The sequence below is a fragment of the Sus scrofa genome, chromosome 6 (genome assembly GCF_000003025.6).
Source record: "Sus scrofa isolate TJ Tabasco breed Duroc chromosome 6, Sscrofa11.1, whole genome shotgun sequence".
NCBI lineage: Eukaryota > Metazoa > Chordata > Mammalia > Artiodactyla > Suidae > Sus > Sus scrofa.
The window spans coordinates 43,184,808-43,202,585 of NC_010448.4; the positions used below are offsets into that span (position 1 = coordinate 43,184,808).

Genomic DNA, 17,778 nt, shown 5'->3' on the forward strand with positions numbered 1-17,778 from the left:
GACTGCCCCTTCCTGTGCTGCCAGAGCCTAGCACACTGGCACAGCCACGGCCGGTCACGGGCTCTGAACCCTGAGAGGGCGGGGCCTATGCCCTGCTCCGAGCCTGGAAACTGAGTGGCCTGAGCGGGAGCCCCAGCCTTCCTTGTGGCTCTCTTGCAGCACAGGATGTGACCCCACGGGCTCAGGATTCAGGTGTGCTCTGCAATCCTGCTCCTCCATGCACTCGGACCCCAGGATTCCAGGATAGCAAATGGGTTTGTGCTCTACCACCTGACTTTTGGCTCAGAGGGATCAGAGTCCCAGTGCCCAGAGACCCTACTATATGCCCAGAGCAGCTCCAAGTCACTGGCTGGTCTTCCGTGCCCACCTGGCCCCCCTCAGGCCTCGCCTTCTCCTGATGGGCCGGGAGCCTGCGGGCCTGCTGCCTGGGCCGGCTCCTCGTAGCCTCCGCAGCATCCATCACAGTCTTGAGGCCTCCTGCCCGGAGCGTGACAGCCCAGGGGGGCTCCGAGGGCCTGAGCCTAGCCGGGAAGTCAGCAGAGGGCCCCTGAGCTACATCCTTACAGCCACGTCCAGACAAAGAATCAGTTCATTTGAAGACAATGGCCCTCACGGGAGGAGAGCGCGCCAGGCCCTGGGGGTGCAGCAGGAAAGGCTCGGGGCTGGGGTCCCAGGGCAGGCCTGCGGGCTGCAGGGAGCTGTCTGGCAGCCTGGCTGGCGCGGGGCTGAGAGCCTCTGGTCCACCCCACCTCGCACCCCTGCCTGCCATCAGGACTTCTGGGGACCCACTGACCCCTCAGAAGGCGCCTTGCTGCAGAGTTGAGCATGGCTGCCTCCCTCAGTCTCTGAGAGGTCCCTCCCCCTACATTCTGGCAGGCAGGCCAGGCAGGGCAGGAACTCGCCCACTGCCCTTCGGCCAGCAGGGGGCCGCTCTGGCCAGAGGGGGGACACAGGGCCCTCACCAAACACAGCCCTCCCTGCCCTGGCTTCTGCCAGAGGGCGCGCCTGGTCTGGATGGCGCCCTGTCCCTGCCCCCCCACCTGCCGGACACTGGGATCCGCACCATCTCTAAAGAGAGGCCTGAGGGCGTCTAGCCACCACCCCCCCGCCCCCCGCAGCCCCCCGCACCTGCCAGGGAGGGAGGCAGAGCCAGCAAAGGCACCCTGACCCTGGGAGCGCAGAATGGCTCTGTCCTGCGGCTGCGGCCAGCTCGGATGCCAGCCTTGGCCCCACCCAGCCCTCCACACAGCGCCTTCTCCCCCCATGGGGGCCTGGGGTCCCATCGGCAAATTCCCGGGTGTCCTTAGAGACTGGAGGTCTGCGTGGGCTGGGCGCCTGCCCTGACACAGAAGCCACGGGAGCTCTGATTGCACCCAGCCAGAAGCCAGCCTGCGGTCACGGCGTCCCCTCCTGCAGGGCCAGGGAGGGTGGCCTTCTCCCGGGTGCTGCAGCTGCCTGGCCCGCCCTCGTGCGGCCCCTGGGAGTGAGCTCAGCCCTCCTTCCTCCGCTGTCTCTGAGCGGCCCAGGCCAGCCTTCCTCAGTCCCGGGATCCGTGTGTGCTCTGAGCAGGGGTCTCTGCCTCTCCTCTGGGCATCTAGCTGTGACCCCGGTGGCCTTTATTGACTCTTCCCTGGAAGGCGCAGGAAGCAGTCGTGCAGTCTCAGCTGGTGTTTGTCTTGGCCCAGGAGCCGAACCCACAAACCAGGGACATTTCCGCTAGGACAGGGCACAGGACTGACCTGGCCACGGCCTCTGCGCTGCTATGGGGAGGCGACCTGTCCCCATCTGAGAGCAGCTCTGTGGGCACAGGACCCCCATCCCGCAGGGGCCTGCACTGCATGTGACCCCCAAGGAGCTGTGTTGTCACAACCTTAAAGTATGAGGTGGAGGGAGAGGGGAGCTGTGGGGGACCTGTTCCACCCACCTACGCAGGGGAACGCCGAGGCCGGGCCTATGCCTGCCGTGCACTGAGGGAGGCCTGCCCCAGAGTCGGCAGGGACCAGCACAGCTGAGCTTGGGCCTGTGGCCTTATGACTGCCCCCAAACTGACAGAGCGAGGAAGCCCGCAGGACCGGGTGCCAGGACCGAGCACCAGGCCCTTTCCACTTTGACGTGGGGCCCCGGGTCTTGTCTGTGGGCCTGGCCACTTTCTGGGAGGAACTGGGGTTCTTTGCTGGCCAACTGAGCTGGTCAGGACACCAGTTGGGGAGGCGCCACCCAGGTCCTAGCAAGTCTTCCTGGGGGTAGGTAGGGTGGGCTAGGCCTTGGCCATCACCCCCGACTCGGCCCAGGGTTGGGGCTAAGCAGTGCCAGGGGCTGGAAGCCCGGAGCTGCAAGGTGAGCAAAGACCCCTAGGGGAGACAATGTCCCTTCAGATCCCCACCAACAGCCAGCACCCCCCCAACCACTGGCCATGCCTCGGCCTCACTCTGTCCGCCCCGTCGTCTCCAGTGGGGGTGGGGTAGACAGCCCCCCTGCCCTATTTCCTGGACACCCAGGCCCACCCCACATACCTGGAGGGGCCCACTGTGGGGCGTGGGTGCACAGGGCTCACCCACAGGGCTTACCCCGGCGAGCAACCCCTCCCGGGGGGCCATTCCCCTCCACCCCTCACCAGCCCAAGCCTTCTGCTGCATCTGAAACCCTTATCACTAAAATGACCCATGTTCAAAGCTGAGCAGAACCTTCTATCCCCCCTCTTCCCCCCCCCCCCCCCCCCCCCCCCCCCCCGTTAAGCGAGGGGTCAAGGTAAGAGGAAGGGATGTGCCCCTCCCCCAGGGGGTGGGGACTGCTCCCTGGGGGCCTGGTTTTACAGGTAACAGGTGACACATTCCAGGGACTAAAGGTCAAAAAGCATAAAAAGCCTCCTGGGGAGCACTGTCCCTCCCCCCACGCCCCACCCCGTCTGTCCCTGTCTCGTCCTCCGGGATTTACAAGCACAGGTGAATCCAGGTCTTTACTGTCCTCTTTTGCACAAAAGGGGCCCGAGGCCACCCCATCCTGCACTTTTCTGTCTCTAAGTAATAATCCGTCCTGGAGGTGTCTGGATTAATCCTTCTCATGGGGGCTGCTGCTTTTCAAACACACTTGGCACAAGACGTTTTCTTCCTTGGCCGCGAAATCAGCCAAGTCCCGCTGATACTGTCACCTGTCAGGAGCTTGGCTTTAAGGTGTCCTTCTGTGTTTCCCCTTGGGGGCACATGTGAGTCCCCCACCCTTGGGCTGATCTGATCACCAAGCTCTGTTCCCGCTGGACAAGCGAGGGTGTGAGCCCCCGACCCATCGGTCCACTGCTCCTTGGCCTCTGGCGGGCCCCCAGGGCTGGCTGAGGGGGCGGCGGATCGGGAAAGCCCTGCTCTCCGGGTGCCTCCCCTGAAGGCGACAGCTGCTGAGGAGCCCTCACAGCCGCACCAACTAGCTGAGCCATGAGCCGGGGGCCCTTACAGCTTGACCACTTGGGATCTTTTTTTCTGTCTCTTTGTCCTTTTAGGGTCGCACCCGCAGCATACGGAGGTTCCCAGGCTAAGGGTCCAACCACAGCTACAGCCTTCCGCCTACGCCACAGCTACAGCAATACGAGATCCGTCTGCAACCTACACCACAGCTCATGGCAATGCCGGATCCTTAACACACTGAGCGAGGCCAGGGATCGAACCCAAAACCTCATGGTTCCTAGTCGGATTCGTTTCTGCTGCGCCACGAAGGGAACTTCTTTTTCTTCTTTTTCTTTTCATAAATAAAAGCTTCACGGAGGGAGGCAAACCTGACTGCCACGGTTCCCCTGTTTCAGTATGAACTCAGGGTCCTCAGAGGGCCCACAGCCTCCACTTGCCATTTCCTAAACCCTTGGGGAGTCACGGCTCCCGCCACCCCAGCCACAGCCGCCAGGCCCGAACAAGAGCGTCCTCCACACCCAACCAGATGCCAGTGTCCAAGCCAGCTAGGCCCTCCCTGGGGCAGACTCTGCTTCGGGGCCGGGTAGGGGACCTGCTGACATCCCAGGGGCCCGTGTGGGCAGGTGGACGTGCAGGTGGAGGAGGTCAGAGGGGACACGGGGTGACCTGGGGCTGAGATTCCCCCATCCCAGCTCTGCCCCAGCTTGGTGGGCAGCGCCCTTTTCCAGGAGTGACCCTGTGGACCTGATTCCACCTAGAGCCTGACTGAGCACGACGGGGGAGCAGACTCAGGTCCCAGGGCGCAGGACCTGCTCCGCAGAGGCGCCCGGCCGCCCAGCCCCCCGTGCGCCCACGCCAGGTGTGTCCCCCCGCAGGCGCCGCCCCTGCCCTCACCTGGCTTCATGGAGTTCATGACGGCCCGGCAGCTCCGCAGCACCGCCTCGTAGATGGCCTTCTGGTCCTCGGTGAACTTGCCGTTGGCGGGAAAGGAGCACGTGATATCCGAGGCGAAGCAGTAGTACTCACCGCCCATGTCGAACAGGCTGCGGGCAGAGTGGCGGTGAGGCCAGGGGACGCACAGGGGCACCCCCGCCCCCGCCCCGGCCTACTTCCCTCAGGGGCGCTGGGCCCGAGCTTTCTCGAAACACGGCCCATGCAGGCAGCAGCTCGGGGCCCTCTCACCCCAGGGTCTCCGCACGGGGCATCCTGGGAGACCTCCGACTCCAGAGCAGGAAGGCTGTGGGTGTGGGACCAACCCTGCCCACCCACCTCACCCTCCACTGGCCGAGCCTCGGGATGCACGGCGGAGGCGGCTCCCTAAGGAAGGAGCAGAGATGTCCCCAGCCCCGACCTGGCCTCTACACCGGCCCTCCGAGAGACCCTCCCAGGGCCGCCGTGCACCCAGCGTGGGGCACAGCTGCAGCTCATGAGGGGCCGCTCACCAGAGCTGGAGGGGACCTTGAGACAGACACACCCACCTGACAGAAGACGCGGGCTGAGCCGCACTGCCTGTCTCTTGCAGGCCCTGGTGTCGGAGTGAAAACCTAGCTGACAGCTCCGGGGTCCCCTTGGCCAGAGGAGAGTGGCCCTCTCCCCAGTGGGGTGGGACAGTGTGCTCTGCTTGGCCGGCCAAGCCCCCAAGTTGGGGACCTCTTGGCTCCCAGTACCCCCAGGTCACAGGGCAGGAGGCACGAATGGCAGGAGCAGAGAGTGGAAGGAAAGAAGCCCAGAGCTGGGAGTGCAAAGCGGCTGAGGCTGGATGCCGCGGGGACAGACACACGGGCCTGCTGAGTCAGGGGGATGGCCCAGCTGAGCCTGGCCTCCGGACACCCCATGACAGGGCCTGGCTGCAGGGGGGCTGGGAGGGAACGGGGGGCAGGGAGCCTCACCCCCACACCCCTGCCACCTGACTGTGTGCTCATGGCCCCTAGTCACGGGCAAGTCGAGCGAGAATCCTAGCCCGAGCTCCCTCCGTGGTAGGAGGAGACACAGTAAGTGAGGGGCTGCCGGGTCCAGGCCTGATGATGGGGGCCCCAGATGAGAGGAGTGGAGTGCAGAGACGGAGTGGCCTCCTCATCCGGTCCCACCCGGGCACGCACAGAGCAGAGGCCCACTAGCCCCCTGTCCCCTTCTTGGGGTCATAGTCAAGTCATGATGCTGATGGTGACAAAACCGACTGAGGGGCCCCAGTCCAGTGCCAGAGCTCGGGCCCCTGCCGTGTTTCAGAGCCAGATGGGGCGGAGGCGGTGGCAGCGGGCACTGCCCTCTGTGACTGGCTAGAGCCCGGCTCCCCTCCGTGCCTGGCTCCGTCCGTGTAGTGCAGTCTGAGGCCACACGAATCCTGGCAAATCTGAGCCCAGGGGCAGAGCCACGCCTCCCATGACAAGGGCCTCTCACCCAAACCCTAATTCTAATAGTAAACACAATGGCTCAACCAACATTCCAGAGGCTGCCCGTGTGCCTGTCTCTGGGGACCCCGACTCCGCGCCCTTCAAGGGGGAGCAAGCTGATGGCAGCCCCAGCGACTCCACAGAAAGATTTCTAAAGGAAAGGACGCTCTGCTGGAATCCAAAGTCCCCAGTCAGGCACTTTTTAATCTGCTGTCTTTTTTCCAATTGCAAAACACCATAAACAATGTCAACAGTGCAAAAAGCACCAGATAACAACTCAGGTGATTCTTAGGAGCGGGGGAAGAGCTTCCCTGGCACGGCAGGGGATGTCGGATTGGGTCACAGACTCCGGGGAGACCCTGCCTGGGGCAGCCCAACTTGAGGAGACCTGCCCAGGCCTTGTGTGGGAGCTGAGGACCAAACGGTGAGCGGCCCCGGGCAGACACGCCCAGGCATCCAGTCCCCAGACGCTGCAGAGGTAGAGGCACCAGGGTGTTTGGGCTGACAGCTGCCTGCAGGTGTTTACTCAGTCCTCCCTCCAGCTGGCCAGGCAGGCGGGGTGTAGCTTGGCCCTAAACCACAGGGAAACGGAGGCTTTGAACACTGGTCCAGCTAAGTCCCGAGTTGGGGGTTGGCAGTTCAGGGCCCAGGGATGGGCATCTCTGTCCTGGCTGCGGAGCTCAGCCTTCAGGGCCTCCGTGTTTCCCCTTTGAAAAGGCAGGCGGGAGTTCCCATCGTGGCTCAGTGGTTAATAAGTCCAACTAGGAACCATGAGGTTGCGGGTTCGATCCCTGGCCTCACTCAGTGGGTTAAGGATCCAGCATTGCTATGAGCTATGGTGTAGGTTGCAGATGCGGCTCGGCCTGTGTTGCTGTGGCTCTGGTGTAGGTTGGAGTCTACAGCTCCAATTAGACCCCTAGCCTGGGAACCTCCATATGCCATGAGTGCAGCCCTAGAAAAGACCAAAAAGAAAGAAAAAAAAGAAAAAGAAAATAAAATACAGACTCTACTACCACTGGGGCAGGCTGGTGTCCTCTGGGGCCGGCGTGCAGGCAGGCACCTGGAGTGGGCCCGTGGCCCAGGTTCACCCGGGGAGCAGAGCACTCCCCTTTGGGCTGCTCAGAGGCAACAAAGGAAAATGGTCTGTGGTTTGTTGATTTAGAACGTCCAGGAAGGGCCTGAGCAGACAGGACAGAGCCAAGAGTGTGGGCACAGATTCCTGGGGGGCCACCACTTCAGAGGGCGACCTGTAGCAGCACCTGGGGCAGAACATTCTATTGGACCGTGCAGATCTCCAAGAAAACCAGAAATCGTGCTCTTGAAAAAGCCGGGGAGCCCACAAGAGCGCACCAACTGCTGGAGCCATCGGGAGAGCGCCAGCAGGCCTCTTCCCCAGGGCAGACGAGATGCCTGACCAAATCCTCCCTGCTCTCCTCAAAAAAAGAAAGTGGGAAGGGGCATGCTTGGAGTTCCTCTGCCAGCCTGGCTTTCGCGCTCAGATTCTAGAAGACTTCCGCTGTATTTTTTGTTTTAAGATCATCCGCTTTCTGGAGAAGGAAGTGTACACCCAGCCGGCCAGCTCCCTCCTGCCCGGCGATGCGGGGCCACGGGGCTGAGGTCTATTTTCGTGCTCTCAGTTCCCTATCTTTTTCTGCTTTTTTTTTTCTTAAATCCCCCTCCGAGTTCCTACATGCAGAAGTTATTCAGATTCAAGCCATTCTGGAATCCAGGGACGACAGCCATCTCCTTTATAAATCATCTCCCTCCAGCTCCTCCGTGTCCACTCCATCCCCTGACTGCACACTGACGACGCAGGATTCGCTCATACTTTGGCTCAACCCGGAACGCAGGATCCTTCCTCCCCGGCTGCCTGGGGACACCCCCCGGGGACCCTACCAGCTTTGGCCGAGTGGATGCGTGTGATAATCAAAGACATCTGGGGAGATATTACACATCTCCGCGCAACATGCTGGCGTCTCCTGCCTCACACGTGTTCATCTGGTTCTATTTCTGGCTCGGATGAGAGGCTCTGTCTTCCATTGGCTCCTCCTGGGCAGCTTCAGGCCCGGGCTACCTGCCACCACTGGCCCACCCAGGCCCTCCCTGGACCCCCCCTCAATTCCCTTGGCCCCACTGCCGGCAGGCGGCCGATGAGATGGTTCGGCCAGTGATGTGAGCCTTGGGAAGAGTTGGGGGGAAATGCTCCAGTGTTGATACAACGGCCACCGTGCACTTGGCCCGCGGCTGCGTCTGCATCTCCAGGTTGTGGGTCCAGCTCTCCGCTGCCTCTCACGGCAGGTCGGCACTTGCTCACAGACCTACTCACCATGGCGGGAGCATTTCAGACCCCAATGTGCACCCGCCCTAGTCTGCGTCCCAGACCCAGCTGGGGATTTCTGAGCCGGAGGAAACTCCGGCTTCCTGCAGACCTCAGCATGAGACAGAGGGCAATGCCGACCGCTCCCCTGCCTGTTGCTGCGCCGCGGTGGGCAGCCCCTCCAGAAGAGGCCCACTGCTCCTGGCCAGACCTTCCCTGCAGTGCCAAGCCCCAGGTGTGACTGGCGGGGCAAAGGCCACCACTCGGAGCCCTGTGGCTCCCTCAGCGCCACAGGCTCACTCCCCAAGCCGACCCCTCCCCTGTGCCCTCTGGGCATCCCTGTTCCCCAATCCAGCCACAGGGTAGCTGCTCATGCAGGGCCCGGGCAGACAGGAAAGCCACCCAAGCAACCAGCCCTCCCCAGGGTGCGGGGTGACGAGGGCCTGCTGTGCGTCTGCATGGAACTGCTGTTACCTTCCTAGGGGTGACGTGGGGAGAAGCAGAGCACCAGTGTGGGCAGTGTCCCCGGGCCCATCCTGTGGGCGGGACACAGTGGCCGCACACCCCGGGGGGTGCTGCCATCACAGCACAGTGGGGGGCAGGGCCGGGCATCACGGCAGCGGCCTCTGCGGGGGAGGCGGTGAGTCGGTGTCACACGCACGGCACATGCTTCGTTTCACTTTTCCGTAAGCAGTGTCCCATGGTGTCTGCGAGAGCACAGACTGTCTGGACCGGCGCTTTCACACTGTGGGCTGTGACGTCAGCCGCGTGGGGTGTGGGGAAGAGGCACAAACGATGGCACAGGATGGACAGAAACCCTGTGGGAAGGGTGTCTGGTCACTATCTGGATGTCTCTGCTTACACGGTACTGGGTCAGAATGTAAAGCCTGCCTCAACCCGGTCAGCAGGTTGAAGGCCACGGCCACTGGTCTGCACCGACGGCTGACCAAGGTCTGTGCCTCACCCCCGCCCCCTGAGAGTAGTATCTTGCCCGCAGGACGGGAGCATGTCCTTAAGGCCATAAGGCCATCAAATGCTCAGGATGGGGCTGGTCTGAGACAACCGAGTTGAGTTCTCTCTGAGGAGACGGTGAGGTGGCGGGTCTGGGCTGGGTCTGGCCTCAGGGAGACAGGCCTGGAGGTGACACTTGCTCTCTAAAGATGACTGAGACCTCAGGCGCCAGAACGAGTGGGGGCTGGGCGCCCCTCAGTGGGGCAGCAGGGAGCCCCAGATACAGACTCGCCCCTCTGTGGGGCAGCAGCACAGCAGCAAACTTAGCAGGCGGAACTGTCCCATCGCTGCCTGAGGGGCCCCCCTGAGAGGCGGGCACCCTGCAGCCTGTGGGGGAGGGGCGGGGTGTCTGTGACAGAGACACAGGCCCCTGCCTGAGGCACAGCGGCCCAGGACAGAGGGTTGAGGTGGGGCGAGCTTCCCCAGGAGTTTAAACTAAGGTCTAGTCCCCAACAACCTGCAGAATTAACAGGGAATTAACTCGAGAGAGGGGCAGGGATTGCTGGCAGGTAACGGAGGGGCTGGCGGGGAAGAGCCTGCCCGGGCCATGCCCTCTCAAGGCCTGGCTCCTCGTCTGCGGGAGGAAGCCAAGGAGCAGCAGGGAAGCCTTGTAGAGAGGGTCTGATCCCGCCTCGGCTCAGGGAGCAGTGGCACATATGGCCCACCCACCACTGACACGTGCAGGTGTCTTCTGGGGCCCCCTGGGAGGAACAAGGCAGCCCTGACTTCTGTGGGCTTTGGTCCCCATGAACTGTGTCAGCCCTCTGCCAGTCAGCAGGGCAAGGCCAAGGCTCCAGGCCGACCACCATGAGGCAAGGAGACGGGAGGGACAGCCGTCCCTGGATAAGTCCCAGGATGACACGGGCTGGCTGCTGAGCACGTGCTGGGACAGGCTTCTCCCCCACTAAGCCTCTCCCATCCGGAGCCCCAGGACACCAAGACAGCGCTAGCAGGGATGAGCCAGACCAGCGTGTCCTGAGGCAATGCTGCCCTCTTCTGGCCAGTGCTGGGAGGTACGGCTCGCCACCCACCAGCCACATCCCATCAGCTGCTGGGCAACCCAGCCTGGGCATCCTTAGACTAGGCCGCCTGGAAGGTTCTGAGAGGAGCCATGGGGTATCCCGCCCCAGGAACCACTCCCCCTGCCACCTGATCAGATGGTGGGAGAAGGAGGAGATGGCAGGTGAGGAGGGGTATCCAGGCTGTTTTACAAATCAGGGCCCACTGGAGGCGCACGCTGGACCCTCCCCACCTTCCACCTCTGCCCCCCAGAGGGAGCCTGTTGGGCCCAGGGGAGGTGGGGAGTCCAGTACTGTAGTGGGCCCAGTTCTGGCTGCACTGCTTCTGGGTGGACCTAAACACGGACCGCGGCGCTCCCTGGTGGCCCATGGGCGGTGCACCAGCCCCCCTTAGAGACTCTGGTTCCCAAAGCCCAGGCTGGTTTTGGGGGACAGGACAGTGATGTGGAGTCAGAGGGCCTCTGCCCCCCCCCCCCCCGCCGCCGGCTACACCTGGGCTCGCATGGCTGATCTGGCAGGGAGGGATCTTCTGGGCTCCTTCCCAGGAAGGGCCTCTCATGATGTCAGACCATCCCATGTGAACTTGGTGAGTGTTTATTACAAGTAGGCCACACTTTTTTTTGGGTCTTTTTAGGGCCGCACCCACAGCATATGGAAGTTCCCAGGCTAGGGGTCCAATCGGGGCTGCAGCTGCCGGCCTGTGCCACAGCCACAGCCACCCCCAGATCCGAGCCGTGTCTGCGACCTACACCACAGCTCACAGCACCGCCGGATCTTCACCCACTGAGTGAGGCCAGGGGTGGAACCCACGTCCTCATGGATGCTAGTTGGGTTCGCTAACCACTGAGCCGCGATGGGAACTCTGGGGTCACGCTTTGTAACTCTGTTTTAGGAGGTCTGTCTGCATCCTTCAAACAAAAATGGAAAGCAACCCACAGCTTCTCTAGGACAGTGTCTTGGTGATGAGGTTCACGGTGAACCCCGAGGGCCAGAGCAGGAGAGGGCTCTCGGAGGCAAAAGCGAAGCCCCGAGAAGCCCCACAAGAGGCCTTGTGCCTCTGAAGCAGCCGAGAGGGAGGGCGGAGGGGATCTGAGGCCACATCAAAGTCCAGTTCCCACCTGAGCATCCAGGCAGAGCAAGTGGGGCAGCATCCAGCTGAGAGACGCAGGGAGGGGCCCGAGGGTCTGGCGGGGGAGGAAGAGCTCCTCGGAACACCCTTCTCAGCTCTGGTGATGCATCTGACGTGGGCTAAGTACCAGCGCGTCTGACTTACAGGTCCCGAGTCCCTGGCCCAGCTCCTGAGAGGCGCCTGGTACTGGAAGGGCAGAGGGGTGGAAGGTGGCCCTGGCCAGCTTCAAGCTCTACCTGGCACACGTCTCGGAGACAGTTTGAGGGCCAAAAACATGGAGCAGGCAGGTCACATGACCCCAGAGCAGTCTCAATAAACTGGGCTCTGCCTGCGGCTCTCGCCTCAGGTCGGGTCTCTAGGGCGGAAGCAGCTGCTGGAAGGCAGGCCTTAGGGGCACGGGTGGGTTGCTGGCTCTGGGGAGGCCGCCGTGTGGCAGCTCTCTCCCGCTGAGGGTCCCCTGTGCTGGTCCCCACACCCCACACAGTGGCCATCAGTGAACCCGCCCAGAGCTGGGTGCTCTCAGCCCCGGTGGCTGACGGAGAAACTGGGGCTCGGAGGGGTGACCCCTCAGCCAAAGAGGGGGAGACAGGGGCTTGAACGGGGGACCCTCTGTGATCATGGTCAGACAGCGGGCACCTCTGGGACTGGAGCGAGAAAGGGATGCGAAGGGCTGGCAGCCCATCAACACCCATTTCCCCGTCATCTCTGGTGGAGTCTGGCTACCCTGGACCAGTTCTGGCCCCTGGGGAGCCCCATTCCTAAACGTTAAACTGTCTCTGGGGCATTTGCACCCCACATCCAGGACTAAGACCTCGAGCGTACCTCCCCCATGGGCACAGGAAAACTGTCACGGCGCTGGGGGCCGCTCAGCTTCGGGACACACTCTGCGCTCCACTCTTATTTTGGTTTCTTACCTGATGATGAAGTATCGTGACTTTTATGTTGGGGTAACAGAGTGATTTATTATTTACCGAACACAGGAGGCCCTCGGCAGATCAATTTCAATAAAACAATGGATTATAAATGCCTTCAGCAATCTGGCAGTAGCAGTAATCAACAAAACATGTTGTTCTAAATGCTGCATGATAAATGGACTATAATAAACTCATAATTATTCTACTGGCTACATTTCAAAGTTAGCATTAGAAAAATAAAATCACCAGTTTGGGCTTGGCATTAACATCCGTGGGATTCCCTGGATCACTCCTGTCTCTAAAGCTGCAACCAGTAGACGCAGGTGCCAGGCGCTGCCTAGGAGGCTCGAGGCCATGGCATCTAGACGTGTGGAGGCCTGGTGCCTGGTGCCCCCAGTAAGCCAGGCCCCATGGCGTCAGGAGTCCCCAGAACACAGCCTCTCATGGGACGAGGACTCTCTTGGGATGGATAAAGAGGAGAGGGGGAAGCAGCCACTTCCTCTGGGGTGGGCCGAACTCACAGAGAAGAAAGCCTCGGCCTGTACAGTCCTGCCGCAGGGCCCTCCAGCAGGGACAGCTGGGCCTCTGCCTCGGTATGGGGACTGGGTTCCCATGCCTTGTCCTCCTGGCCCAGCCAGAATGGGTCATAAGTGTTAGGATAAGTTCCAGGAGGCCCGAGTCGCTGAAGACACCGGGTGGCCTCCTTTTGGGGCCACCAGCGCCTCAGCCGGGGCCCAGAGGGCAGGCCGCCTCCTCCCCTTAGTCTCCAGCTGCGTGAAGTCAGAGGCAGCGGACACCCCCTCCCCCAAGCCCTCTGGCTCTGCACCTGCACGCTCCTTGTGTTTTGTCACCTCGCCTACACATGGGAGGGGAGGGGAGGGGGAGACACCCACCTGTGGGAGCTGGCCCTGGCACCAGGCACGGCGGAGAAGCCTGCCAAGGTCACTGCATGCCCTTGGCCCCTGCACCAGGAAGGATGTCGGACACCCTGGGAGGGCTGCGGTGCGTGGCCGTGCCTCTGTGTCCACGTTGGGTGTCCCCCTCTGCGTGCTCCCATCCCTGCCCTGCCAGCCCAGGACCCTGGGAGAACGCCCGGGGACTGGTAGGCCCTACACCCTGCTGCCGCCCCCCATGGGGCTGGATGCTATGTGTTCTCTCCACCGACAGAAAGTAAACTGAGGCTCAGAGAGGGAACAAAGAGGCTGCGTTTCCTCCCAGAAGGCTGAGCAGGGTTCCTGCCAACAGGGCCCGAGCCAGAACATCCTGTCCAGCAACCGACCTGGGTGAGGAGACACTGCGGCCAGTCGGGTGCCTGGTACCCTGGGTTTGGACGGGTTTCCAAAAATACTCAGCAGTGACAGCTGAGAACAGAGCGTCTCTTGGCGCATGTCCCCTGGTGGCTGTGTGCCAGGGACCCCTGTGTGCAGCCTACCCCACGCCCTGCGTGTGGCTGGGTCCTGGCCAGCATGGGGGTGTAACTCGAATGCCAGCTTGGGGACTGTGCCTAGCAGGGCGACATGCATGACCTGAGCAGAGCACGGCCCTGACCAGAAGCAGCTGGGGGACCAGGCTCAGGTGCCTCGGGGACAGGAGCGAAAGGCATCAAAGGGCCTGGTGGGACAGTGTGCACACGCCGCCCACCCTGACTGCAGGTTGGTGACTACCGCACGACGTCTGTAGCTCAGGCTAGGTGGCCCTGTGTGGCCTGCGGCCTCTGGATGGCTCTCAGTAGCCCACAGCAGCCTGGACTGGCCCTGCCTGACATCTGGTGATGGAGAGAGCAGGGGAAGAGTGCCCGTGAGCTGAGGACAGAGCCGGTCCAGGCCAGCGAGGCCCCTGCCAAGGCCAGAGTGGCCGCACAGAGAGCTGGGGCACACGCCTGCTGGGAGGCCTCCACGCCGGGGGTCTGGAGGTGGGGGGGGGGCGATGCCGCTCACCGGGCAGCCTCCATCAGAGGGTTGGATGCTGTAGGTCCTGCCCACACCTGCTTGGTCACAGCTCCACGAGGAGTGGTGAGCACATCCAACTGCTCAGCACAGCCCTGCAAATAGCCTCGGGGGCCAAGCACCACCTCCGACCTCCTGAACTAATGGCCGCTCACGCCAAGAAGACCCGAGGCAGAGGCTGGTACGCTCAGAGGGTGGGGCCTCCCTCGGGTCGTCCCTGCTCTAAACGGAGAAGCCTGCCCTCCCAGCACTGAGCCAGAGATGTGCGCGTGGTGGGTGCTGGGCCACCACACAGGCCCTTGTCTGAGGCGGTGCCTTACCCCCACAGCACAGGGTCCCCCGGGCCCCTCTCTCGGTGCCTCACTGGTCCTGGAGAGGAGGCACCGTGCAGGCCAGCGGCTCTGGCAGGACAGTCTGGGCCCAGAGCAGACCTGGGGTCTCTACTGTAGTCTGGCTTCTCAGGGCGGGTCCAAGAGGCCCTGGTCAGTCCCCCTCGGGGCTGAGTCCCACCATGGCCCCGCTGTTCCCACACAGAGCCGGAGTGGCTCGGGGGCTGGCCTCACTCACCACATGTCCCCGTCCTGGATGGTCCGGTCGTTGGGGGCCCCGGCGTGTCCGTAGTGCAGCACGGCCGAGTTCTCACCACTGCAGAGCATCAGGCAGAAGTCAGCGGCCCATCCTCAGCCAGCAGGCCCTGGAGGCTGGCGCCCTGATCCCCTGCCCCAGGGGGCAGTACCGTCCACCCTGCAGCAGCGCCCAGGGCTGGCGGGGCCAGGTCCACAGCCTGAGGTGGGGGCAGGTGGCCCTGGCACCTTGCAACCACACGGCTGGTGGCCAACCTCTCGGCTCGTGCCAGTGTCACCTGCAGCGTTTCCTGAATGCTGCTCAAGTAGGTGCCCTTGGGGCTGGGGATGTGGGCCTGCAGGCCCAGGCAAGGGGCCCCAAAGAAGCCCTCATTTCCTGGTGGCTAAAGGCAGAGGGGAGGCCCAATGGGAAGGGCCCAGGCTGTGTCGGAAGCTGCCAAGGTCTGCCGGCGGGGGCCAGAGACAGCCAGCCAGCGGCTCTTCGCCTCTCTGCCTGAGAGCGCTTCCCTAATGAGCGATGCCTTTAAGAAAAAAGGACTTTTAAGTCTGTCCAAAGGAAAAAAAAAAAAAAACCCACCTGGGTGTAATATTTATGGCCCCGTTCGGGAGTCTCAGGAATCATAAAAGTAGAAATAATGATTTTTCTCTCCATCCACCAGAGAAGAACATCTCCAAGGACTGAGATGTTCACATGTATTATTCATGCGCCAAGGACGTGCACATCAGCAGAGCTGCTGGCTCCAGCCTGGCTGTGCAGAGGCCAGAGGCACTGACCCCAGGGAGCACAGGGAGATCAGACGGGGGGAGCCTGGGGGACGAGGGGGCCACCCACAGCCAGGATGTGCCCCTCCAAGACACCTACAGCGATCCAGACAGACACCCGGCTGTGCATGCTCATGGCCACGAGCTGCCCCTGTATTCACCGTCATTTCCATCCTGTGCCTCCAAGCTCACCCTGCCAAGTGCAGGCGCACACAGGACGTGTACCCCCAGCCACAATGTGCCACACATGAACACGCCTAGAGTGACACCTCCACCACAGAGCCCCCAGCCCACCCACAGCTGTGCTGTTCCATGCATACACACACACACACACACACACACACACACACACACACGGCCTCTTGCACTGGGGCAGCTCCTTCTGCCCCCACTGCACACCGAAGCCCAGGTCCCAGCCTGAGGCTAGGAGTGTGCCCATGTGGCGGGGGCAAGGGGGGCAGCCGTGGGAGGAGCTGCCAGCTGGAGATGGGAAGGGAGGGCAGGGCGTGGCTGGCAGGCTCCCCTCTTTGCAGAAGCAACCTCTGCTCCCAGAGCCTCAGGCGGGGAGAGGGACTTCTAGGCTGAGGTGGGCTCTGCTGTGGGCATGGGAGCAGACAGGTGCGTATAGGCTGGAGGAACAGCGGGGTCCCTCCCTCTCCCCCACCCTCTTCCTGAGATCATTCCCATGTGGCCGGGAGGCCCTCTTACCTGCCACAGATGCAGGTGTAGGAGCTGTGGCGCATGCCGCCCCGGGAGTAGCAGTAGTGCTCGAAGAGGCTGTGGGGAAGGAAGCAGAGTCAGGGTGGAGGGGTCGGAGTTCGCAGGCCCCCTGGCCCCCGCAACTCCTCAGCCCGGCCTTTGCTCTTTGGAAGGCCTGAGCTCCCGTGTGGCTCTGTGAGGCTGGCAGCCTGGGGGTCAGCCACAGGCCACAGACATACAAAGCTCAGCCCACAGAGGGGACAAGGCTGCCAGATCTGCTTCCAATGCCATGGCGCTGCCCAGCCTTGCAGGCCCCATCAGGAGGATAGCCCTGGTCCTCCGAGGAAAGGAGCCAGGGTAGGGGGGCCTCCTGTTTCTGCAGGGGTGCAAGGCCACATGCTATGCCACCGGGAGGGGTTGGATGCACAGCCGGGGGCGGGGGGACAACACACGAGCTCTCCCAGCCCCAGGACTAGATTCAGTTGAAGCCCTGAGCCTGACCTCAGGGAGGGGTGGATGCAGGGAGGGGAGAGCAGCAGCCGCTGGGTTCTGGCCTGGAAGATGGACTTGAGGGGCAGGCCTGCAGGCAGACAGAACAGGGTTGGGTAGGCTCCAGGGAGGGAGCAGAGGCAGGGTCTGGGGGCAGGCCCAGCTTCTCCCTATTTGCGACAAGCAGCAAAAACTGGTCAGCCCCTGGACAAGCTCCCACCCTGAGCAGGGGAGGCCAGGAGCAAGGTCTGGAGAGAAAGACGAGCCTCCAGAGTGGGCAGCCAGTAGCCACCTGCAGGCTGAGTCCAGAGAGAACCGAACCAGGGGAGAACCCCAGGAGCTCGGAGGTCAACAGAGCCCAGCAAGCCCGGGAGTGTGACAGTGGAGGTCAAGGGGTGAGCCAGCCTTCGTGGCAGCTTGGGCCTCGCCCCCTCCCCCTGGGGCAGGTGCTTGAGGCAACCGCGGCGGGTGGGGGACTGGAAGCACCGCATCAGTAACACAACCAGCTGAACTTCCGGGAGACCTCGCTGCTGAGAGCCAGGACCCCGTCCCTCCCCCCACCATATGCCCCAGGACCTGAGGGTGGGAGATGGCCTGGGCATGGGATTCGGTGCTCCGAGGGCCTGGCATGGCCTCTGCAGAACACAGACCGGGAGGGGGACGAGGGGGGCGGGCTACCCTCCACCTTCCCTGAGGCCTGGGCAACAGCTCGAGTCCAGCCTTCCGGATGGCCCCGGTTGAGGACCGTGCCCAGCTGGACCCCACCCTCTCCGCTGACCACCAGGGCAGCGGGAGACGGACCGCGGGGCTGTGCTCAGAACACCGAGGCCGCCCGCGGGGCCCGCTAAGTGACAATCCCGCCCTACATGTTCGAGGCCTGTTTTAGAGAATGTCTGTACGGAGGAGTCTAATCTTCCAGGCACTGTAAACACAAATTATGTATAATTGTTATGATTGGGTATTACGGGGCTGTTATGCAGGAACGGTTGTGCTATATTCAATCAGCCTTCAGACTTGCTTTTACAAATCTCGCAGGATAATTGGGTATCTGCAAGTGAAATATTTCCTCAACACAAAGGATTTCAAGAGCTGCCAAGGAGGCAAGGAAAGCCGCGTACGGCAA

At 62.5% G+C, this 17,778-nt stretch overlaps 1 protein-coding gene across 1 annotated transcript in view; it reads right to left on the reverse strand.

The window, feature by feature from the left end:
* The window catches only part of PEPD (peptidase D), a 113,327-nt gene that overhangs the window by 7,745 nt on the left and 87,804 nt on the right, over nt 1-17,778 (reverse strand). The window contains exons 10-12 of the mRNA XM_005653273.3: nt 16,176-16,244; nt 14,689-14,766; nt 4,290-4,438 (exon numbers count right to left, since the gene is read on the reverse strand). Coding sequence (XP_005653330.2) covers nt 4,290-4,438; nt 14,689-14,766; nt 16,176-16,244 — 296 coding nt within the window. The remainder of the gene's footprint in view (nt 1-4,289; nt 4,439-14,688; nt 14,767-16,175; nt 16,245-17,778) is intronic.